Source organism: Cupressus sempervirens, chromosome 4 (genome assembly GCF_028749045.1).
Source record: "Cupressus sempervirens isolate cs-2001-9-10 chromosome 4, ASM2874904v1, whole genome shotgun sequence".
NCBI lineage: Eukaryota > Viridiplantae > Streptophyta > Pinopsida > Cupressales > Cupressaceae > Cupressus > Cupressus sempervirens.
In genome coordinates, this window is record NC_143121.1 from 519,863,990 (window position 1) to 519,890,192 (window position 26,203).

At 35.2% G+C, this 26,203-nt stretch overlaps 1 protein-coding gene across 1 annotated transcript in view; it reads right to left on the minus strand.

The window, feature by feature from the left end:
* The window catches only part of ABCI15 (trigalactosyldiacylglycerol2), an 86,864-nt gene that overhangs the window by 16,045 nt on the left and 44,616 nt on the right, over positions 1-26,203 (minus strand). The window contains exon 3 of the mRNA XM_089825758.1: positions 22,536-22,651. Coding sequence (XP_089681884.1) covers positions 22,536-22,651 — 116 coding nt within the window. The remainder of the gene's footprint in view (positions 1-22,535; positions 22,652-26,203) is intronic.

Sequence of the window (26,203 nt, forward strand, 5' to 3'; positions counted from 1 at the left end):
TTTGCTATGTTAATTGTTAGTTAAGACCCAAGTAATAACTGTATTTCTTTGCTATGTTAATTGTTAATTAAGACCCAAGAAAAGTTGGATGTTACAGCGGTCTTATTTCCCAGGCCTGTGTTTGATGTAATTGACCCACGGGGGTCTGCTGTGGCTGCGTACAACTTCATTTTGGCCCGGTGTGTTGAATTAGGAGCTATGCGATTAGAATTGTGAGGGCTACGATTGGGATTAGAAGGCCTGTGTCAGAGCTGGAGACATCATTGGCAGGAGAATACATATTTGGGAAACTGCAAACACTGTTTTGTGACTAAGTTGACATTCTTACTGTTATTTTCTTGGCTGCGAATTCATCTGCAAGTCTGTTTTCCTTGAAAGGGAATTATCGGAGATTTACGGCTTATACCAGGTTCTCAAGAATTTGTAATTTCTAAGTAATTAATTGCTATCAAATTTAATATCAGTTTACCTCAGTTTGGCATTCAAGTTTGTAAATCATTTGATATATCATAATAGAGAAGTAATCATTATTGCAATGGGACATGATGTAGCAGTTGATATTTAGAATTCAGTATTGTCACTTTAGTATTTAATACTCAAAATTCCGAGAAAGCGCAAAGGAAGGGAAAGCAACATTTAATTACAAAAGAAAAACATATTCAGCATAATACGTGAGATGCCAAATTGGGTTTATTTCAGTCTTATTGAGACTACTTGCAAAGTGTTGGATGAATGTCAAACTACTAAATGAACAAGGGAATTGGTGTTTGTCCAAGACTATAGCCAGCAGGGGTTATTTCATGATCAAAGAAGCTGAATAATAAAGCATTCAGTCAAGGCAGATACTTTAAGTTTCATAATTAATAAACTAGACTGCAGACATAACATTTTTTAGTCTTTAGTATGATGCGTAATGCATGAACTTCTGATTTGACTGATTTGTCCTCTTGTCTTTCAGTTGATAGAAGTAGGAATATATGCATTTATTCTATTGCTTCTAAAGAATGCATAAATGATGATGATGAAGATTCCATTAAGACCTACAATCACTAAGCTGTCCCATTATATAGGGGGGACAGGGTACATGCAATGAATGCAGGTAGCATAAGGTCTATTCTAGTAGTGGTCACCAGAAAGGAACCGGGAGGCCGAATTGCAAGTGTTGTTCCATGCCTGTAGGCTTGACTGACAGGCTCGAGGCACATTCTATGATACCCTAGGGCACTTCATGATGTGGATGGGTTACTGGAAGATCTTAAGGGAATCCTACTTGTATAATATATCCATTATAATAGTATTCAAGATTCTTCTCATAATATTGTGTAATCGCATATATTTTCTCATCTATTATAATTATAATTAGAATTAGAATTCTATTTTTAACATTGTGAGATTACACGTTTATTCATCTTTCATAATGATGACTAACCTAGTTAAGGCTCTAATTCAAGATATAAAGTTGACAGTCTATACCTTATTTGGGAATTCTAGGGCAAATAAAGCTTGGTTATTGGATTTGTCCTAGACAGACCAGATCCGGATTCGAGCTTGGATCCTTGAGGATCCGGGCAGAATCCTTGATTCCGTCTGTGGATACATCAGCCCAATCCACAGGCAAAATCAAGGATCCTGCCCCGATCCTCAAGGATCCAATGTTGACCCTAAAGGCAATCTTAGTAATGTCTATTAGTGCAAAACACTTAGTCATTATCTAGGCAATGTTGATCAGCCAACATTGCGACCGAGCCACTATATATGCCGAGCACGTACAATGGTGAAGTGTACATATTTAGTTCATGCCGAATGCTAGTTAGTTCCGAGAATAAATAAGAGTTGCTGACAAGTTAAGTTAATGCCAAGTGATTCAAGATACAATGAATGTCGGGCAAGACATAGAGAGATTTCCAGTATAAGCCGAGCAGAGTTAAAGCCAAGGGACAACATGAAGAACAAGCATAACCGAGCATCAGAAGACTATTAGTGCCGAGTAAGACAAATTTTGTATATAAATTTGTAATGGCACAAAATCTTATGTAAATTGTTTTTGTCGAGCTGGAAGCATGTTTTACAAATCGAGGAGTTAATCAAGGAGACAATTACACGTGCAATCACAGATCATTAATCCCTATGCAAGGTAATCCACCAATCAGAAAATTAGAATGACCAGGGTGGCAAAAGGGATGAATCTAGATCGTTGATCATGATCTAGAAGCTTCATTGAACAACTATTTAAGGAGGGTTTTAGACCTAATTCATAGATGTTGCAAATTACAAGTTTATATGCAAAGTTTAAGGTGAATTAGAGAGGTAAAAGATAGAGGCCACCGAGCAGTGCAGTGAGGAGTCATTGAAGATCAATCACAGAGAGGTGATATTACATTGGATAGAGGAGATCTGTTATCTACATTCTAGTGCAAACCAAAGGATCAGATACTAATCCATTCTAATAGTTGTTTCAGGGTAAATCTCTTGTCTTAACAGAGTGGTTTTAACAAGCCTTTGTAAATCTCCTAACAGAGTACTCACTTAGTTGTGATGTAAAATCATTCAATCAAGTTGCTAGTTCCCAAAACCGCAGATTGGAAATCCAAGAGCCTGCCACTTCTCCGATAGGACTTCTCAATCAATTTTGGCCAACAAACGGGAATACTTCTCGATTCCCCTGCACTTCAAGCTCCGCTACACCCAAACGGGTAAACCTTTGCCTCAAATGCTAACAGCCTGGTTCAAGGCTTTTCTATAGCGAACTTAAACTTATGGAGTTCTTCGACTGGCAAAGTCCTCGAACTCGATCAAAATGAAAACTGGATGTTGGATAATGGTTAAATGTTTGAATAAGGTTTTAAAAATGGATCTAATGCTTGTAGAAGGAATATATAGATTTTTTGACTTTAATAATAAAAAGAATAGTGCCTCTGTTCGTCCGGGCAATAGAGTCAACTTCAGTGAACTTTCACGTACAACTTAATAATGTTCAATGCACTTACACTGCCAACAATTTTAATGATCCAGATGCAACAGACCAATTATAAAGCACTCTTAAATCAATCTAGATTGAATTTTAACTCCGCTAAGAAGGAGACAAAGTGGACAGAGGTACGGAAACAATTTAATATTTCACAACACCTATGATGATCAAATTTAAAATGCTAATTGACCATGTCCACTTATCTGATATCAAAATCATATACAGAATTCTAAAATATAATTACGAAGGACGATTCACCTGTAGTTTCAAATCTCCATGCCATTCAAAAATTAACAAGAGATTTTATTTTATTTTAAAAATAAAATAATGGAATTTACATTATGAAGCCATATTTAGCCCTTATTCCTCCTTACAAAAATATATAAATATGAAAAATGCTTCTTTTTAGAGAATATAAAGTGTTCCGATCTGTCCTCTCCCGAATGTGTCTTGTTGCTCCCACTATTTATAATGGATAAAGAAATATAATCTTTCAAACTAAGAGTTACGTCCTTTCCTTATTTTTTAATTATTCATCTCTCTTCTTTTAATCCCACCGCTTCACTATATTTAATGACTTATATTTTTTAATGATAATTTTATTTATAACACCGATAGCTATTTCATCGGGCAATATGGTATTTTGCTGTCAAATATTTTAAAATTTTAACAAATCTTTATGTTGTCGTCAAACACATCTATCTATGATTTAATATACGCCTTGCGATTTTTATATGTTCTCAGTTCTTTGGATGACACAGATCTTGGCTTTGCGAGTCTCTCCAACGTCTTCCACCATTATGCACATCCACTGATGATCTCCGTCATCTAGTTGAGCAAGTACAATATTTTTTGGGCTCATCTTTGTTATCGGAGCAAGAGAAGTTTAGAGATCCGCCAATTTCCAGTCGCTATATCAAGTGCCAATAGTTTATCTTCAAATGATTACAATCTGCATCTTCACCTTATAATCAAAATAAACCATTTCAGACATATACAGAACCTTTGTTTTCATCTTTCGAGATGTCTAGCACAAGAGGCAGATGCGTATTCAATGCAATAATATCTTTCCGTAAGGATAAGGATAGTTGGATTGTTCATGTCAATATCCCCCTGCTGAATGAGCACAACATTATCTTCATGCCGTAAGCATGGCTCGTTACTGCAGTTCATGATTGCTATTTCCCTCACTATGGAAATAGTTATTGCTATTTCTGTCACTCTTGTCAGTGCTATCTGATGTAAGCCTTCACTGGATTCATTACTGATGTGTCTATTGTTTGCCTCCTTTTGTTTTATGAATCCTCTACAAGTCTTTGGGTGCCTTTATGAACTACTGCACATCATATGGAATTTAGATACTGTACAGTCCCAATAATTTATTATTTCTGTTGTATGTCAATGGCATTTTCTCTCTATCACCTTCATCATCTTGTATTATCAGTGGTTTAAATTATCATCTTAAGCAATATATTCAGAACTTGATATGTTGATTTTCTCTGACAAGCTTCAAAAAGGTTTCTTAAATGGAGTCCCAAATTTGCTATAATTTTGGGCTCCATCACAAGGTAGACCTAACAATCTTGTAAGCTCTTAACAAGGCAGACCCCTCACAGGGTAGATCATCAAAAGTGATCAAACATTGTAACCTTAACAGGCACACTCTATTGCTGCAGTAGTGAAGATCTTTGTGGTTGTCATCCCCACCGCAGTTTTAACTTCACCTTGGAGGGTTTCTGTGTTACCTTATCTGGTGTCATGTGTTGATCAATTGTTAAATCTGATATTACATTGCAGTGAATGTTTGATTTGGTATAAGGTTACTATTTAAAGAGGGTTTATGATGGTTCATGTTTTAAGTGTTAAAGTTTTATAGATCTTGATTCACACCCCCCCCCCCCCCCCCCTCAGTATCTTACTTTCGCTATTAGATTTCCAACATCCAATCCACAGCCCAAGGATCCGGCATGGATCCGCAGCAATACAAGGCACAAAAGAATAAAACGGTGGGCCCAAGTAAAATTTCTAATCTTTTTTTCACTTCAAGCCCTAGAAATGACCCTTTTATTCATGGTGCAAGTTCATTTGCTCTCTATTTTTCTCTCTCTGTTGCTAGTTTGAAGTAAAGTGCTTTGATTGGATTCAATTATCAAGTATACTAGATTCATATATCTATACGAGAATCATAGATTCATACTATGAAATGATTTAGTTTTAGAATTATGTATATTTCTCTTATTTTTTAGTATATATATACACACACACGAATCGACAACTAAGAAAATAAGTGATGTCCCGATAGGAGACATTACAACCAAACTCTACATCCCAAGTTGCATCTATAAGCATGCAGGCACAAACAATCTAATGTCAGTTTCCTTATATTGTTGTAGGCTAACACTACAAACTAAACTTGAAATTTTCATACCAAACATGCAAAAGGAGATAAGTAATATGACATTGCATTGACACCCAATACACTTACATGAAAACTAGCAATAACAAAAATGAAATGTCTTACGGCTTATTTGTACATATTAATTACCACAATGAAGTAGCAAAGATCCATGTAAAAAGATTCATGGAAAAAGAAACATAAGAAATAAGTAGGCTTGTACAAGATGACAAAGTTTCTCTATTTCCCTGCATGATTGTGGCCCTTGGTTTCATAACCTGGTATAGTATAATGTTTATCTTTGAAACTTGGGACTAAATTGTGTATCCACCTGATGCTTCACTTTCCGATCGGAGATCTTCTATTGAAAAAGACTCAACTCCAAAGTAGATTTTAACTATTAGAGTATTTAATTATTATTTAATGGTCATTTAGTTCTTTTCAATTGCTTTTAGTTTTGTTTTGTTCTTTTAGTTAGTTTCTATTTCAATCTCTAGTATATGATTGTTTTGTTAAGAAGCATCCACAGTGTAATTGTTTATATATGTACAACTTTGTTTAATAATTCAATCAAGCAATTATCATTTAATGTATTAGAGCAGTTTGAGTTCTAGGATTTTTTCTTTGAAAAAAAATTTTAAAAATCTTTCAAAAGGGTTTTTAAATAACTTTTCGACGTGGACAAAAATTCAAGGGTTTTTCTCAATGCAAACTCATGGGTTTCTGGTCATGCTTTTATCCTGCGCACACATGAAGGGTTTCTCTACATCTACATCTGTTCTCTGTGAGCAGCATCATTCGTTTCTTGTCAGTGGTCTTCCTCTGTCAAAATTATACCTCCATTTTTTTTAAATTTTCCTAGAGTTTTTAAAGGAAAAATTGCAATGTCTGCAGCCATTTGCAGAGGGTAACATATCATTTTCTCTGCTCTACATGTGATTTTTCACTGACACCTTTCCCGCATGTTTTGATCCACACATTCTGATTTCTACTTTTTTCCAAGCTGCGCAGCTCGTTTTTTATGTCACAACCGTAATATTTTGCCCATGCAAACCCCAGCACCATTTTGTGTTGCTCATGCGCGGTTTGTCTCTCGTTCTCTACCCATGTGTCCTCTAGTTTTCTACCCACAACCTATCTCTGTGGGTCTAGGCATAATCAAGGCATATTTTTGTTCCACTGGGGATTTTGCTCAAGCTACAAGTTTTTTGTTTGACAGAAACTATCCTTTTTCCAACAGCTAGGGCTTTGGGCTAAGAGCTAAAGGTTGTTCACCTCTCTTTCAGCTAGTATGTACCCTTCGTGGCTTCGGCTATTTTTCTCTGATTATTTCAACACAAATAGAGGTAACGTTTCTGCCTTTTGTGCCACGTGTTTGGCCAACTTTAGATCAGAAATTTTGATTTTTCAACAACCAGCATCGGCGCTTTTGTTTACCTCATTTTTTGTGCATTGAAAACTGGGAGGAATGGCATCTCTGACAGACATTATGAGCAATTATAAGTTCATCAGTCATAATTACAACACATGGAAACAGCGGATGCATATGATATGGGAGCATCAGTGTCTTGATTCATGTTGTCAAGTTTCTTGGGTTTTTGTATGTTGAATTTACAATGCTCAACTAACCAGCACAATCTCACTGCCTCCCAACCATAGACGAGAGCAATCGTCTCCCCTGAGCACTCTGGTACATTTGATTTGCATATTATTGTACAAAATTATCTGTATATGTTAAATGAGATCACACATCTCATTATATATGTAAGAGGTGACTTTTCAACAAGGATTACAATACTCAATTAAACAAGGAAATCTCATTGCCCTCCCAACCACGGATGAACATCAATCCTCTCCCCTTGAGCACTCTGGTATATTTGATTTGCATATTATTATACAATAGTATCTCTACATGTTAAATGAGATCACACATCTCGTTGTATATGTAAGAGGTGACTTTTTACCGAAGGGTTGCCACTCTTTACATGTGGCCCCATTTCTTATATAATTAATAAAATGTTATATTATTACATAATAATATAATTATATCATAATAATGATATATAATACTTATATGATTATATTATATTATCTCAAAATAAATATGAATATAATCAAACCTTCGTGATATCTATGTTGGTATGTGGATTCCAATCACAACAACAATAAAATCAGCACTCCCTCCTAGCTAAGAAGGAATCCTACTCGACATCACAGTAGTGTAGTAAAGACCACCATGGCCACTCCCAAAGGATGGGCCAACAAACACAAGTGTTCATCACATAATCACTCATGTGATGTCATCGTCTTACAATAATTACCATAGCTACTCCTAGAGGGTGATTCAATACAATTTATCTTCGTATCAATTAGTCTCATTCATTAATCGTGAATCTAGATAATGCTTTATTATTGTAAATGCTTGATCATCAATTTGCATAAAGGCATAGTAAACATTCATGTCTCAAGTAATATAATGCTTGTTCGTTGATTAAAATCCTTACCATCAAACAATCCTCTCAATATGTATTAAAAACTAAGTTGCCAATTCAGGTTCGAGGACGGATTCGGGTTTGAGTTTCAGGTCCAGGGGTTCAAGCAAAACAAAATTTCCCATTTGGGTTCGTGGGTGGGTTCATGAGAGTGTACATATATATATATATATATATATATATATATATATATATATATATATATATATATATATATGCAAAAAAAAAACTCCCATAGTTGTAAAACATACTTACTAAGTCATTTCATACTACATAGTATGAATATATCAATGTTACTTGATTATTGATCAATGCCAAATGTCAAAGATAAACATTAAATACTCACTCATTAATCTATGTTAATGTTGTAAATAAAATCATACATTGAATTGGTAAAATGCAAAATGGAATTTCAAAACATAGACTACTTCATCAGATTGATAGGTAATAAATTATAATTTAATAAAGTTTGAAACATGGCGATAAATCATAAATGAGTCAATGACAAATGTTTAAACATAGGTTATCGATGATCATAGACTCATAGTATCAAAGATGCAAATGCCCTTCAAGGGTCAAATGGGTCATCAAAATATGAGGGATCAATGGCTTCATCCTCATCTATATCATTTTCCTCATCATTGGAACCCAAACCGATTCCACTAGCCCCAAATGCAACCACATCCTCCTCGTCCTCCTCAACATCTAGCAAAGCAATTGTAGATATATCCTGAACAATCATATCCAAGTCAGAAGCCCCGGGTAGTACACCCCACAACTTCTCTGGTCCCTTCTTATATCCTGGATCCTTGCGTGATAGGAGGCGTCAGTTGTTGTGAATAAATACCAAGTCCTCTGCTTTCTTCGAACCCAACCGGTTATGCTTCATTGAGTGGACAAAGAAGTATGTACTCCAATTCCGCTCAACAGCAGAAGAGCTTGCAACCTAGAGAGACAACCAACACAATTTTAAAAAATTAGAAATTGTAATTTTACAATACAATAGGTATTTAAGAGTGCTAATTCGACAAGCTAAGTGGCCATAAGAAAAGGAAAAAAAACTTTAATACATACTTGTAACAAGATCTTAATGGCAAGAGGTCGGAGGTACATGTAACTCTACCCATGTAAGTACCACCATCCAATGGCATCCATTCTACTTTGGTCACTGATTGCATCAGGATCTGCATTTTTGCCTGAAACAAAATCTACAAACTCTCTCCTAACATTCGATGCCATATTAGGATCACTAAAGAGCCTGCTAAATGCCCTCTTATACCCAGTAGAAACTTCAGGATCTTTGTATGATGCCACTCTACCAGGAATAGAAAGTATCTCATCGCTATAATATCTGGGAGAAAGTGCATATGCCAGGAGGTGTAAAGGTGTAGTCAACTTATTCCAACGATGTAGAAGAATTTTCTTCACCTTATTGTACAAGGTATCCTTGGGATCCTGCTCTCTCCTCTAAATGACCTAGGATGTCAAATGATGTACATGTAAGTTATCTTGATGTAGTGTTAATAACTTAATTAAAATAAAAAATAAAAATCTCTCAATAAACAAGGATAAAGTATTGTATAAAAAATTTTACTTGCTGATTTCATTCTTTCTAGCATGGAGTCCATGGCATCATATATGTCCCTCAAACAAGGCTCAACGGTGTCAGCATACCAAAACATAGACATGATGGGCTCGGTGAGTTCTAATGCATATTCCACCCTATTCCAAAAATTATCACTCAAGATCAAATCTTTTACAGTTTTAGCCCTTTCTATATCAGCTTGCTTCCATCCACCCCATTTGTTGCTAATAACCATTTGACACAATGCTTCTTTCACCCTCACAAGTCGTCTAAGGATGATTGTGTGTGAAGCAAACCTTTTTTCAGCAACCTATTACCATGTTAATTCAAAGAATCAAATTGTAAGTTAATATAATAACACATTTCAAATATCAAATATGTAAACAACACAAAAATTTAAAAATATGTATTAAATTATGTAAAGTATCACACAAAAATTAAAATAATAAATGAAGCTAAATAAAGTTTAAAGTTTACCTTCAATAATTTCAAACGGGAGAAAGTTTTGAAAATTGCTTGTGACATATGGTGGTTTGTCACAAAAATTTGGATCTGCTCACCTTCCTCATATACTTTTTTCACCCATTCAATTTGGGTGCTAATTGCTTTCATCACCAAGTTCAAGGAGTGGACAATGCATGGTGTCCAAAAGATATGCTCATATTGTGCTTCTACCAAAGCACTTGCAGCCTTACAAACTTTAGCATTGTTCGTTATTACTTCGACAACATTGTCAACTCCCACGGACTCTATGGATTCAATGAGAAGTTCACCAATAAAATTTGCATCCTTTACCTGCCCTTCACAATCAACCGCTCTCAAAAACATTGCCCCCTTGGGGCAGACAGCAATCACATTTATTAATGGACAGTTTTTGCAATTTTTTCATCCATCAAAGACAATGCTCAACCCCATTTGGATCTAGGAATCTCTTATTGGTTTGAGGAGGTTTTCTACATTTTTTCTCTTATTATGCAATATGATGGTTCTCAACTTTTCATATCCAGGGGCTCAATAACCACAAGGGGCTTCATTATTGCTTGCACCATCTCTCTCCAATAAGGTGATCTCACTAGATTGAATGAAACACCATTCATAATGAGGCAACACCCAATCTTTATGTCAGCAATTTCTCTCTTTTTATTTTCAAATGCCTTATCTAATGGGCCTCTCTTGTGGGATGGGGGTGTTTCTATTTCATCTTCATCCACAGATGGCGTAGGTAGAAAGGGATGTGGTCTAGTGGTTGTTTGAGAGCGTGGTGTTGGTGGTTTTTGCTTTGATTTTATTTTTTCCGCCTTTGACACTAACCTATCAGCCTCTTGTTGTTTTTTTAACATGCCTACTATTTGAGGAGCCGACTACCCCTTTTCACCTCCCTCTGGGGGCCCCACACATGCTAATCCCTTGACCTAGTGGGCCTATCAAATGATGTTTACCCAGTAATATGAGCTTCTATATTGGTTTTTGCAAAAATTGAATTTCTATATACAACCCCTTCTTACCTCCCTCTAGGGGCCCCACACATGTTAATCGCTTGACCTAGTGGGCCCATCAAATGATGTTTACCCTGTAATATGAGCTTCTATATTGGTTTTTGCAAAAATTGCATTTCCATATATACCCTCCCCCTCCAACACATTGCTCAATTCTTGTTGTATACTTCTACAAAGGAGAGCTTTTATCAATTTTAAATCTTTGGGATCCGACCCCACCCACTGAACCCTGACTACTCATTCTATGATTCTTGCAATCTATAAAAAAAAAAAATTAAATATTTCAGAACTTATACAAAACTTGATAAAAATTTGGAATAATATATTAAAAAACTAAAAACAAACTATGAAAGAAGCAAAAGGAAGGATCAAATGCATACCTGAAACACTCAGCACTGATTATTTGAAAGATTTGAGACTTCACAAACAATCTCTACAACCCTCTCTTCAAACTTGCAAAATGGCCACACCAAAATGAGAGAGCAAAATGAGAAAGCAAATGAGAGATTAGATGAATGAAAAGTATCTAATATGCCTTCCTTCAGGGTTTGAAAAAAAAAACAATAAAAAAACCCATTTTAAAATGTTTTTATGACCCCACATGCCGTGGGTCCTCCCAGATTCAACCGGGTCCGTTGTGGGTCCGCACAGGGTCCATGCTTGGGCCTGTGAGTCTGCCTAAGCACGGACCCTGCCTGGACCCGTAGCAGACCCGAGCTCAAATCCGGACCCAAACTCAACCTCCAAGGTCCGAACCCGGCAACTCAGATTAAAAACCAAAAATTTATATTTTCTAAGCTCCACTCTATATAGAAAAACACATAGAAGATGTGGAATTTAAGTACATGACATGTGATTATTACCTTAACAATATCCTTCCATGCTCCTTGTGTTACAATCTCCCGTGTGCCTTAAATGCTTTGTTCAAAGAAAATTGATGTTAAAGGATAAATGAAAGGCATAATGGATAAAGGTTTAAAGTATGACAAATCCACAAAACTATGTTCGAGATGATCAAATTTTGTTGATAAAAAGAAAGATAATTTAATTTTTTAATTGCAAATACTAAAGGCATCCATGTTAAAGATAAAGGAAAAATAATTTATTTAGTTTTTGACAATCCTCTCTCTTGGAGCCCTACATGTCAAGAGAATTAAAATAATTTGTAATATATTTTTTCTTAGAAAGAGGGCCAACCTCCATAGAAAGGAGTGGCTATCCTAGGGCAAGAGTCTTTAATGAATAGAAATATGTACCTACAAGTTAGCCAACTAGTTTTCATATTATGCTCTGCTTCCAAGTGTTGTATTTCTTTCCGTTGAGTCGCTAACTGCCTTCCGGCATAAGATTGGTGAGAGATGCCATTGCACATTTTTCAATGAAAACACGTGAAAAAATTGAGATGGCACAAACTTTGAGTCAAAGTAATGGAAAACCCAAAAAATTTGAAGACTCGGATATGAGCTCAAAGAAGTTAAAACCCCAAATAGAATCTAAAACCCCAAATAGAATCTACTATCAGATTTTGATTTCGTTGGCTCAAAATTTGAGGCACCGAAAACAATGCACCCAAAAAAAAGCGAGACTAACCTAGTTGAGACTTACAAAAATCCACCAGGAAAATGCAAAAATTTGAGGAAAAAAAGATGCAAATTTTGAACAGACTCGGCCAAATATTTTGAAAATTTTGCACTAATAATTTCAAAAAAAAATTAAAAAATTAAAAAATTTCGAAGAGGCCAGGATTTTGCTCTAATACCATATTATGGTAAATTGATGTTGTTGTAGTTGTATTAAACAAAAGAGATTCAAAGTCCTTATATAGATTTACAAAGACAATGTTTCTAAAAGAAACAATAGTAAACTAAAGCCGAAAATAGAAACTACTTAATAAACTAAAGACTTAACTAAGATGACCATTAAATAAACATTAGAATATTCTAATACCCTCCCTTAATGGTCATTGTCTAACTGTTGTCTTTTGGTCCAAAATTCTACAAAACATTTTGTTCCTGTTGAGACTCTCCCTGGATCTACAAAATACAAATGACTAAGAAGCCAAAGTTTGCCATAATAGAACAAAGGTGTCCCTTTCTTCAGAATGCTTTGCAACAAAGAGAAGAGCCTACCACTGACTCTGCACTAAGATAAGTCTGTCACTAACCCTTCAAGAATCAACAAAACATCTGACTAAAAATTATCATAAAACATCCAACCTGAAGTTGGAGAACGAAGTTTCTATTCACTGGAGACAGAGACAAACACTACGAACAGCTAGCATGATGTCAAGGAAAAATCAACAAACCCTATTTTGAAGGTTGTAATTTTTTAACTGTTGCAGTTTCTACGCCTGCTAATAGTTTGGCACATTCTTTGTTGCTATTATGGGGTCCTGAAGCATAAGGAGATTTTACTTGCTGGTGTCAATTAAGTGGTCTATGAACTTTCATTGCTCTTCATGGTGCTTTTGATCTAATAGGCTTTATGTTATGCCAATTTGAACTTGCTCGATCTGTGCAAACTTTGGAGATGAGCATGATGCCCCAAAACAAACTACAAAAAGGTGCGATTTTTTAGGAGAAAAAATATAAAAACCGAACACGATTTTTGAGCTGAAAAAACAATCAAACCCCAACATGGTTTTTGCGGTTAAAAATCAACCAAAACTAGACAATACAAAGCTTCATTTTTTTAGGAAAAATGGTAAAACCCAATAGATAATTTTTGAGGAAAAAATTATAAACGCACCAAGAAATCCCACGCAATTTTGCAAATTACAAAATCAGAAATTTTTAATGAAAATATTATAGAAACCCATCAAAAAAATTTTAAAGGGAAAAATTTATAAAAATCCATTAGAAAGTTGTATGAGTAGCAAAACACGAGACTTTGCATGGTAAGCCAACACATTCGAGCAACATGCAATCACCAGCAAGTACATGCAACAAACATGCAAGTACACGCAACAAACATGCAAGTACATGCAACCCTCAAATATCAAAGACTCCTGCTGCAACCAAGAAATCGCAAGATCAAAACCCTTAACTAGGCTTGCAATTTCCAGCAAAAATCCTCGATGACACACGCCAAAAGTTCCATAAAATACTTGTAACAATTTTTTTTCTAAAAACCTAAGAAAAAAAAAAATCTGAGAAAAAAATTCACATTAGAAGGGGCTCAATTTTTCTTTAAAAAATTCACCAAATTTTATGAAATCCCATTGACCTACTCTGATACCATATTATGGTAAAATAGTGAATGTTTTATTAAACAAAGATCATAAATGATCTATATGTTTCTATAACGAACAAAGAGAGAGAAATAGAAACATTTTGAAGAGAGAGAGAAAATTTCCATAATGAATAGGAGTTACTGGAAACATTAGAAAAAGAGTGACCATTAGAAAAAGATGGAAGAGAGAGTAAATAGAAATTATCTAATATCATAATATTTCTAAAGGCAACTTGTGGGTTGAAAAGAAACTTTGTGGGGTATAAAAGGAAGGTTATTGTGGACAATTCTATCAATAGATTCATTGAAGATTTTTCCTATTCTGAAAAGAGATAAATAGCAGACCTCCATGTTAGCATATTTATGAGGTTAATTCATTATCATCTAGAGGGTCAATACATGCAAGTTGTGTGGGAATATGTAATAACCCTGACCGGTTATAACCTTAACGAACACCAATTTCTTCACTATTCAGTTGTTTGACATTTTGTCAAACACTTGGTAAGCAAGCTCAAACGAGATGAAAGTATTGCTTTATGCAAGTTCATTGTTTATAATTTTTGAACAAAGGTGGATGCAAGTAGGTGAGCCACAACTGATACTCCAACTACTGAAATTAAATAACCGGTCAAGCTAGTAATAGAAGTTTTTGCTCTTAATGCCCGATTGCAATAGTGATATATCCAAAATAACTTAAATCCATAGCTCAAATTCTTCTATTCAATGACCAAACAAATTACAGTTTATGTGTGATGAACCTGATATAAATTAAAATTAATCATCCCTCAACCATCAGCAACAATGGTAGACCTGTTCTGGATGATCGCAGCCTAGAAAGAAGCATCTGCAGTCACCTAAAATGGATGTTCTTGCAGCCAATAACCTGCAGGCCTGTTAGGGTAATCCGCTCCTAGTAAACTCACAGCTAACGCTGCCCAGAACCAATAATTTCTAGCGTTCAAGTCCAAGTAAAACAGAGCTACGAATGGCACTAATAGTGACACTCAGGTGCAGGCACAATAGGAGTATTCAATCCCTATTTTCCAATGCTGAGTGCTATTCAAATTTCAGATTGAAATGGCCTTGAACTGTAGTGAAATACTGCCCAGAATTGCAGCCACAGTTGTGCCTTAAAGCCCAGATTCTCAGATTTATCAGATGCCCAACAACAGCAATTCCCAATGCCAATTGGCTAGTATTTAAATTGTCCAGAAATGTAGTTAAACAAACACTAGTTTGCAGAATGCATATCACAACTTGTAGTAATAGACCTAACCCATGACCATTACAGGGGTAAATGAGCGCACATGTGCAAGCCCTCTAACCATCATTTCTTCAGCAGCATAATATCTTCCTAGCCACAGAACAAACAGTAATGGAAGATACAAATGGACTTGCAAAATTCAGAATGCCAATTTCCATTATAGCTCAGCAATGGAATGGAAAATCACCAAACTCCAAACAATATCTCCCAGCCACAAATAATCACAGTACAGGAGACTCAACAAATATTCAAAATAAATGTAATCACTATACCTCAGCAGTGATTCAAACACCTCTCAGCCCCAAACCCTTATACTTCAGCAAGGGCACACAATTCTAAAAACATAGAAAAGCCACAAAAGAAACAAAAGCAAATAAATATTCAAGCGTGCTTTTTCCAATGAAATGGGCTCCTATAATAATCCTTTGTTGGCCAAAGTTTCCTAAGGAACTCCACTTCAAAAGCTCAGAAAGTTTTCCAAATGAACTCAGCTCTTGAAACTTTCCAACACAACATCACTTTAAATATTTAATACTTGGCTTAGGCATATAATAAATGGCCCCTTCCAATGATGACTCAACCCTCAAGTGAAATTATAAAGTTAAAATTATAACTTTATAACAAGTCATTTAATGACTTAATAATATTTTGGCCACTAAAAATATAATAACTCCCAAAATACTCATCATTTAAATGTCGCTTGAAATAGGAATCACCTATTATTTCTCCATGTGACCAAATGCACTTTCTAAAAATAGAAAGGGTCCATCTCAATCAACACCCAACATACCACAATTATTAAGTACACAAATCTAAGCCCAAATGAGGTCCAATTTGAGCCAAATGAAAACTAACCTGTAGCTTATTGAATTGTGGAGAAGACAAGACCCTCCCAAGCCAAGCCAATGTCTCAAAAGACCCTCTATACACAATAATTAGCCTTTGAGAATCACAATAATAGGCTAATCTCCCAAACTCCGATACTGCCAAAAATGGGGACATTACAGATTAACTTGTGAAGATTATAATAGATTTAAGACATGTTTATTATGAAGGAAGAGCCAAATTTGTGAGCACATCTTTGAAGTTTATTTTCAGATCTGGGTGAGTAATTTGGAGCCTATTTACAAGGAAAAAATTATGAGAAAGGAGTCGACAAGTTGTTGAAGTCCTTCAAGGGATCTAGGGAAAATCCGACAACATTCTTATTATACATTTTAAAGGTTGCACTATTCTACTTTGTGATACTTGAGGTTGGAGCCTCTTACTCAAGACACTGGAGTCTCTTGTTGAGTTAGTGTTCAATGAAAGGGATTGGTACCTCATGTGGGTTGGTACATAAAAATTTGTAAGTTCTTTATAAAAGGAATAATGTCATGGTTCTCTTCCTCAAGGGCTTGCATAAGATCTTGTGTGCATCTTGTCTTCTTTTGTTAATTGTGTGGATGCTTAGTTCTTTATGTTAATGTTATTGTAGCTATGGTTGGAGTCATTCAAGGTAACATAGATAACATAGAAGTTGTGATGATATAATTATCGTGATACAAAAATTATATTAATTATTGTGATCAACAATTTAATAATACTATCACTAATATTATTATATTATTGTATTATGTGATTATATTATAATTATAATTATTATATCATTAATAATATAATTATATTATTATGTGATATTATAGATATATTATAACATTATTATATAATAATATAAAAATTATTATTTAACTGGGGGCCCAAACGATGAAAGGGTGGCATTCCTTAACAAATCCCATTTGATTGGCGTAAAGGAAGACTAATCTTCCTCTCTTCAACATAGAAAATATGGTGACTATACGATCTGCTTTGTTGAGCAAAGATGCAGTGCTCGGGGGAGACAATCACGGATTGTCTATCATTAGAAGGGCAAATCATTGCCCGTGGTAAACAAGCAAGGAAAATCAACATGGTACCAAAGCAGGTTCCCTCCCAACTTCTGAGCTTTCACAAATAACAGAAGCACAAATTCTATGGGTAATTGATGATGTAGTGAGGAATGTCATATCGTGGACTAAAATAGTTAATGGGTATGCTTGTGATGGAAGAGTATGGCATGTGTTGGATCAACCACCTCACCCTCCTTGACTATCTTTTCAAGATGTGCTTGGAGAAGAAGACAATTTAATTATTATGTCACTACCAAATTCTATGTTGCTAATTAGAAACCAATCCAGTGTGAAATAGATAACCACGACTTAGACATGGTTAACATATACATTGATTAGTGATAAAAAAAATACATCAATGATAGCAACGGATGAATGTGTTAACTTGGGACGATGGAAACAAAGCCAACAATTTACCCAAAACAGTTAACCAATTATGGATAGTGACAAACCCTAGTCGAATGAGATACAAGTGGCCTCACTCTTTCCTCCAAAGCTATGCTACCCCCATCATATGCATTTGTCTAGGAAGCGTCCATGTTATTGCTATAATGGGCCAAGAGTTCCTTTAGAAGTGTATCGCTATATTTGCATCTTGCCCCCATTTTGATGACTATTGATTACTGCAGTGGAGGATTTCTATCCACTAAATTGGTTCCCTATGAAGGTAGGTGGAAGAAAATGTGGTGTGCGCTTGCCTTTGACATGTTGTCAACTTTACGCCATAAGTGGTCGCAAGGAAAGCGAATGGAAGGGATAGACAATCTAGTCCACTAATATGGAACCACTATACATCTTAATCTCAAGAAGTGTTGCGACACACTACAACTCATCTACAGCAAAACCTACTTTGGGAACAGAGGTGACAATTAGGATGGAGGCCTCGACACAGAGGAGGAAAAGCATGCAAAAGGTCTATTCAAGGCGTTTCCTCTTTTGTTTAATATGCGTGTCTATGATTATATGTCATTTTTTTAGGCAACTTGACATTGGAATAAAATAAGAAATAGAATTGGGAAATAGAGTTTGAGATAAGAGGAATACATATCTTCATTTTTGAACATTCAAGTTCGTACACAACAAATGAAACAAAAATGGTATCTTTTGTAATTGCTAAGAGACTGTTGGAATTACCATTGTCGTTATACCAAAAGCTCGAGCTATCAATGAACATCACAACAGCTAGAGACAAGGATCTACGGAACGGTTAAGCACATGTCACAAATACAATGGTCTATGTTGAATGGTACCTTCACCTAGAGGACACAAAGGCACCAACCTCCCAACAATCCCCCGCCTTAGCATGACCTGTGGGATTTGAACCCTTAACCCAGCACTCTGATAACACTTGTTGGAATCACCACTGTTACACCAAAAGCTCGAGTTGTCAATGAACATCGCAATAGCCAGAGACAAGGATCCACAAGAGGCAGTTAAGCACGTCACAAATCCATTGGTCTATGCGGAATGGTAACTTCACCTAGAGGGGATGGAGGCGCCAACCTCCCAATAGACATGACTAGGGGAATTACTTCTAACACCTAGCTAGTTATGCGATGGAGGATAGGCTCCCTGGTTTGCAATGTTTAGAAGGAATTTGATATATCTATATGGATAGTGGACCGAGTCATAGAAATATTAAATATTATAGAATAATCAATGCACTCCAAGAAGAACTAAACGCGAGAAATGATCATTATCATTCTCAACAGAAAATAAAATCTGTTATTAGAGTTGATTTGATATGTTAATGGAATGGATTATTTTGATATTGACGGTAATATATGAGGGTTCAAGTTCGGTTCAAATGTGGCATGGAGATGTTTAAGCTTGCACAATATCTCGTGGATAAGCTCAGATATAAATAAATCGGTATAGTTGATTGCAATCCACAAGACACTAAACAGAGTATTTAAAAAGACACCATTCTTCGGATAGGATGGTGATTGAGACAAGGAGCTGCAAAAAATACCTGCTTGAATATTAATTCTGAGACAATTTGGCCAAGACAAGATTTATGTGGAGACAGGAATAGCTCAGAGCCACATAGCTAAACATATTTTCCATGAACTACATGCTAGAGGTCTAGCAATGATATGCCAATGATCATATCAATCAGATATAACAATGAAAGAGGGTGCTTAAATTCTGGTGAATTTGTAGAACTAGTTTTTGTTCTAGTATGTTTCAGATCCATTTGATGCCAGAGAAAGTTTAAAGCTATTTCAGACCTTGCAGTCATTAGGCAAGAGGAAAAAGTCTTCACATTTGCTCAGGAGAAGAGAGTTCCTGTTGTCATGCTAATATCAGAGTGAAAAAATGACATGAGGCGATCTTGTTCTGAGCTATACCTTACTGCTCCTAAGAATATGATACATAATTTTTTAAGTCTGCAGTCCGATTCTGAGTGCAAATAATGTGTCTAAGGGCCCGTTCAGTTGCTGGAATTAGTTAATGCTAGAATTGTCAAATACTGAACTTTGACAATTCAGGAAGTTTTAAGTCCAAAGAATTGTTTCTAGAATATGGCTGGAACCGTTTGTTTCACCTGGAATTCAAAGTGAGAAGATGCATTTTCTGCATTTGGTTCTATAATTATGGAATCGGAATAACACCAGAATAAGTTTTTATTTAATATAGATTTAATCTTCGTAATTCTAAACAAAGGCTTATGGTTCAAATTAATTTATCTTTGAGACTAGATTGGATAGAGCTATCATTGTTCAACTGAGAAACCTAACTTGAATGCACTGAAATCAATCCCACCTCCTTTACAACAAGCCATCAAATTGTAAAATTGTGAGCCAGAATAGTTTCACCAGATTCTTGGTTTATATTGTGCTATCTCAAATTAGGAACAAGGGCAGAGCACCCCAGCAAGCTTATGGGTAATGTTAAGATCTACTTTAATCCTACTGTTTGGCTACAAAATTTGTGTCAGCCATTGTCGATTGTTTAAAACTTTTGTATCAACTTTGATTTTGTGAACTGTCCATTCTTCAAAACTTTTGAACCCAATTTATCAGAAAGATATTATAAGGAATAAAGGATAATCATTCCCTCTATCAGTTCCAGGGAATAAGGGATAATGTTCTATTCTCGGAATGGTCATATTATTTCTGGACTCGGACTCAACTTTATGTCTATAGGACCAAGACCATGTGAGCAATGCATGCTTTTGTGACACAGGAGCAGCTAGAGAATCTTCTTCAGTTGACTTCTGAGGAGCTTGGCCATATTGGTTCAGAGGGAGTAGACCATGTTGCGATGGTTTCTCTTGTGATCAGGAAACTATAGCAATCAGAGGACAATGATGCATGGGACGAAGTTCCATGTGTGAAGGTTGGAAGGCCTTTACACTAACACATAGTTCGTGATATTTTTGATAGATGGATACTTGGTGAGTTTGGGATTCACCAAGAGTAATGCAAACTCCAACCTTTTATTTCATGATAGGTCAAAGCATGTGAAGATCGTATTAGAGATATGGTGCAAAGGAATGCTATTAAATTGAGATACGTTAGCACTGATGATCAAACGGTTAATATTTTCACAAACCTCTTGTCAAAGGGAAGTTTGTGCATTTTTTCGAGATATGCTTTGAATGGTGGAGAATGAAGCTCTAACTAAGAGGGAGTCAGCATCAGTAATACATTGAGATATATCTTCCACCCTCTGCAAGTAGGCAAGGCAAGGAAAACCCTCATTTTCCACCCTCTACGAGTACATATGGAGGAACCACCCTCTACAATAGGCAAGGTGGCATACATTCTTCTCTAGGAGAACTCAGAGGTGCAAGCCCTCTTTGTCCACCCTCTGCAAGTAGGCAAGGTGGTATTGCCCTCTTCTTTAGAACTTTGAGGTGTCAGGCCTTTTTCATCCTCTGCAAGTAGGCATGATGAATACACCCTTTGCAAGTAGGCATGGTGGATGCCATGGAAGGAATCACATTTGATTGGCATGAAGGAAGATTAATCTTCCTCTCTTGAACATAGAGAATATAGCGAATATACGATCTACTCTATTAAGAAAAGATGCAATGCTCAAGGGAGACAATCATGGATTGTCTATGGTTGGAAAGGAAAATCATTGCCCATGGTAAACAAGCATGAAAAATCAACACTTTGCTTTAAAATTTCTAAAATTAAAAATTGACCAATCCACCCCAGTATAAGTGCGAGTGTTTCTTCCAATTAGTATCAAAGTGCGTTCCTTCAAAACAAACTAACCACTTGAAGGAAAGATCGTAAGAACACACATGGCTATCCAAGGAGAGTTTTCATCAAACTAAGCTCCACCATTTGATGGGGTTTGCAAGACACCTATAGAGATCTGGACTCACTTAAATGATCTCCATGAAAACTTAGATGAATATTTTAGCTAGTTTCTATTTCAGTATTCAGTTTACAATTGTTTCATTTAGAAACATCGTAGTATATGGCCTATATATGTACAACTTAGTTTTCATAATTAAATCAAGCAATTACCATTTCACTAACATCGTCTTTAGTCCCAAGTTCTAAGTGGTGCATAATTTTCCATCCAAACCAATCTATGTGCAACATCAAAAAATTTACTAAACTCAACTTTGGAATCAATCTTGGATTTAGAAACAAACTTATACCAAAGCTGCTCCATCTTTGTGCCAATGGCACCAACCTTCACATAAGTTTCAATGTCAAGCCATATGTCCAAATGATGTCAATTTTTTGCACCCCAACTTGCATTGCATCAACTATTCAATGCGATGCCTCTAAAATCTCAAAATACAATTAAACTACCCAGATGGATCATTTCCTGCTATTTACAAGAAGAAAAATAAAAGATTGGTACGCTTCTATTAGTCTTGGACGGTCTACTCAAAGTTCATATTTTTCTTCACAGTGAGCAAATTAATAATAAACAAAATGTATCGAGGCAAAAAGAATTATCCAGAATTTTTTTTTAAATATTAGATTGGAAGTGTGACTTTTAAGAAGTAATCGAGACTTGAGAAGCTGTCATTCATTTGCAACTCTTAGAAGTATTTCCAGTGTTGAGAAGTTTCAAAGATGTCCATGTTTAATATGCAAGGAAAATATTGAATGTCATAGTAATCTGAATAAATTGGTTATCATTTGAGAATAATTTCTTCATTATCTAAAGATTTAAACAGTTTGACTGTATGTATGCCTACCTCAAGTCTTCACTAGTATCTGCAAGACTATGTGTCAATCGCTCAACCTCCTTGAGTAATCCACCCTCACGAATTTCTTTCAGCAATGGTTGAATGTCTCCAGCCATTTCTTCAATCTACATATTGTTTAATCCATGATATTTTCCCCATTAGCATTTTGAGTATTACACTTAAGGATATCTTAATCATAATATCATGAGAAAATATGATTCCTCAAGCTATTGAACAGTTTATTGTTTTATGAAACTATGAATAAAACAAATTTACTTTGCAGAATTCCACAAGCAATTCACCCTGGACATTGAAAATTTTAAACTACCATCCAATATAGAAGTGATGCTTATGCCATGTGCTCGTACCTGGCAGATAAAACTGAATCAAAGCCTATAAATATCACAAATAGTTTCTGAGCAGACTGTAAGAGCAGGGAATCAAAGAAACAATAAGATGGTATTTGTGGCATAAGCAAGAAAGGATAACAGATTCATAGAATCAAGGATGCTTAGGGAAAGGCCTTGAGACACAACTCCTACCACCTGAAAGATCAAATAAGCTTTCTCTCAAACTCTAAACAGCCAGGATGTCAAAGGTTACAGATGACAAAATTTAAGTTGAGTGCAGCATTTCCCTTGTTAAATAAGGATATAAAGAGAGAAAACTCCAACAGGTTATCTTTAGAGATCTTTATTCTTCCCTATATATATAGCACCCAGAACTAGGTTCCCTGGGTCCTAAAGGATGAGGGTATAATTTCAAGCCAGCTGGCTCAATCTCACCACCAAATATTTGGATGTTCTAATTTCATTGCAGATTGAGTCATAAGCACTCAAGGATGAAACTGCCTGGTCTGCAGATATGAGTTGAATTAATAAAAACCGTGCCTCTATATTGAGCAATTATGTTTCAAGGGTTGCATGGACACTAAACTAAATGATTGTGCAACATTTTCTGGAATTTGAGCAGATCGCACTCAGTATAGACCCCGGTGCCAAGAAGGAAGACATCATCATTCAATCAGAAGCAGACCCAATAGGGAAGTGCCTGGGCTTTGCAGCAGATTGGCATTTCTCTTGCAGAGTTCAAGATAAATTGCACAACCTATAGTCTTTATCATCTGGGAGGATAGAAAACAACTTCTTGGGAGGACAAAAACAAGCCATAAGGAACCAGTGCTGATCAGCAGGGCAGCACTAACACCTACTACAGCCACGCATTCCTGCTGAAGTTCATTCAAACCCAGATTGAGCTTTGCCAGGTAGTAAAATTTCAAGAAATCACCAAATCAGGCCTGCATTTCGTGCACAGAAGTAAGAATCAGAATTTTGAAAGGCTGCAACTCACTAGGGACTGTACGTACAAGGGTGATTCAGGCCAGCTGTACATCTGTGCCAAATCGCACAGGTCCTTTGTGATTTATTGTGTCTAAGCTTGCCAGACAAGTCTACTTGTCTTCATCTTGGAGAAAAACTCACCTTACCTAGAAGAATGAGAGAGAGGTGTAAACTTCTAAGCATTCTTTTACTTCAGTTTGAGGAAGACACACCATTTTCAGTACCTACCTTTGTGCATGTTCCCTAGTAAGTCACTCACAAGACAGCCCAAAGGTGGGCATCTTAAAAAGCAAAATCAGTGGCTAAGGCACCAAGGTGGAGTAGAAAGTAGAAAACACCTGAAATGGACCCTTAGACAAAATCAAAAAAATACATCCATTATTTGTTTTACCTCTTCCACAACCTTTTTACAATGACAGAATCAAATTTAACTTAGCAAAGTTCTCAATTGAGAGAAAATCATTACAAGAGAGAAAAATCAAATCTACCTTCAGTTGCAAACCTGGAACTCATTAATAGTGCCAAACAAATATCATCACATTTATCCCATACTTACTATTGCAGAAAGCAATATGAAAAAACAAATTATCTTTTGTGCAATCCAATAACCACATACCTTCAATTGGCTAGTTTCTATAAGAAAAATTTCAAACTTTATAATGCATTCTAAAGGCTTTTCAACCAACATTTGCCATAGCTCTTTGGATTATAGTCCTTGTCTCATTTTTGGCTTCCAAGATATGATCAACATTTTAGACTTTAGAACTTCAAAATACTCCAAAATTCAAATCATCAAGAGTACCAAGATGGGTTTATGTCAAAAGGTTATAATCAATAGTCAATAATAAAACTTCAAAACTCTCGAGTCATTAAGAACACTTGATTGTTGATAAGTTGTAGACTCTAAAACACAAACTAAACAATGAATACAAAATTCTATTTTAATTAACATAAAAAATTAAAAATTAAATATATTAGAATTGTATTACAAACTTTTAAAATAAATAAAAATAAAATTATTCCCTATTTTAAAATAGAGAACTTCGAACACAAAATAATAAAATAAAATATTTAAGCTATATCTTTTCAAACACAAAAATAAAGAACAAATTATTTTTTTTTAATTTTGCAAAAACAAACTAAAATTAAAAAAAATTAAAAATACCTAAATCTAAGATCTTTTACAGATTGATCAGTAAATTATATTAATAATAAAATAAAATAAAAACTAGTTATTACAATCTATTGTATTTAAGCAGTAGTGTAAAATAATAATAAATAAAACACACTAATAAATATTTTGATTAAACAAATAATACGTATAACTTTTGAACCTTAATAAATATAATTTGAAGTTAAAACAGTTTATTATTTATAAATAGACAAATTAAAACTAACTTAAAATTATATGTTAAAGTTAAAACGCATGAAAAGAAAAACAAAAAAATAAACAAGGATGCAATGCATCTAGTTCCTGCCGATAGTAGTTTAGTAGTTTTGATTTGTGTTGTGGATAGTAGTTTTGATTTTTGTTGAGTTCAATAGAAAGAAGTAATATTCATGTAATGTGTTGTTTAACAATTAAAACAAATGTTACAGATTTTTTGAGAAAAAAATAGATGTTTTTAGAATTTCTTATTAACTTGAAGGTACCAAATATTGAGGATAGATTTATTTTATGATAAAAATAGATGTTTCCAGAATTTTGCATTAATCACAACCACAAACTAAAGTCAGATATTTCCAAGAGTTATTAAAAAGCCTAAAGTTGAGGAATAAATATTACTTTTTTATAAAAAAAACAGATGTCTCCAGAATTGTGCATTAATTGCAACCACCAACTAAAGTTAGAACTGCTCCACCCATGACTGTTCATTGTACTAACCAATAAGAAGAGACATAAAAGCTTTTTAATAGATTCTATAGAAACATTAAAAAATTATAAACGTTATAAATGCACAGGCATCTGTAAAAATTCTATAATTTGATTGGTCAAAAGAAAAAAGAAAATAGCATTCATGAATGCTGTAGTATCCTGCCTAGGCAGGAACTAATAAAAACAAAACCTAAAAAAATATAAAGTAAACTATACATAATGATAAAACTTTAAAAGTTTAAAACATGTGAAATAGGTAAGTTGACCTTCCTATGCCACCATCAGTGAACACAGCCAGAGATTTCTGAGCTTTGCAACCATGAAACTGCAACAAGGCATTATTGAGGAATTTCCGAGAATGTGAGCAGCCATGATTTCCACCAATGCAACAAATGTGAGAACTTTCCAGCAGCCACAAATAAAAATGCCAACAGCAGAGTTTTCCATCTGCGCACGAGCAA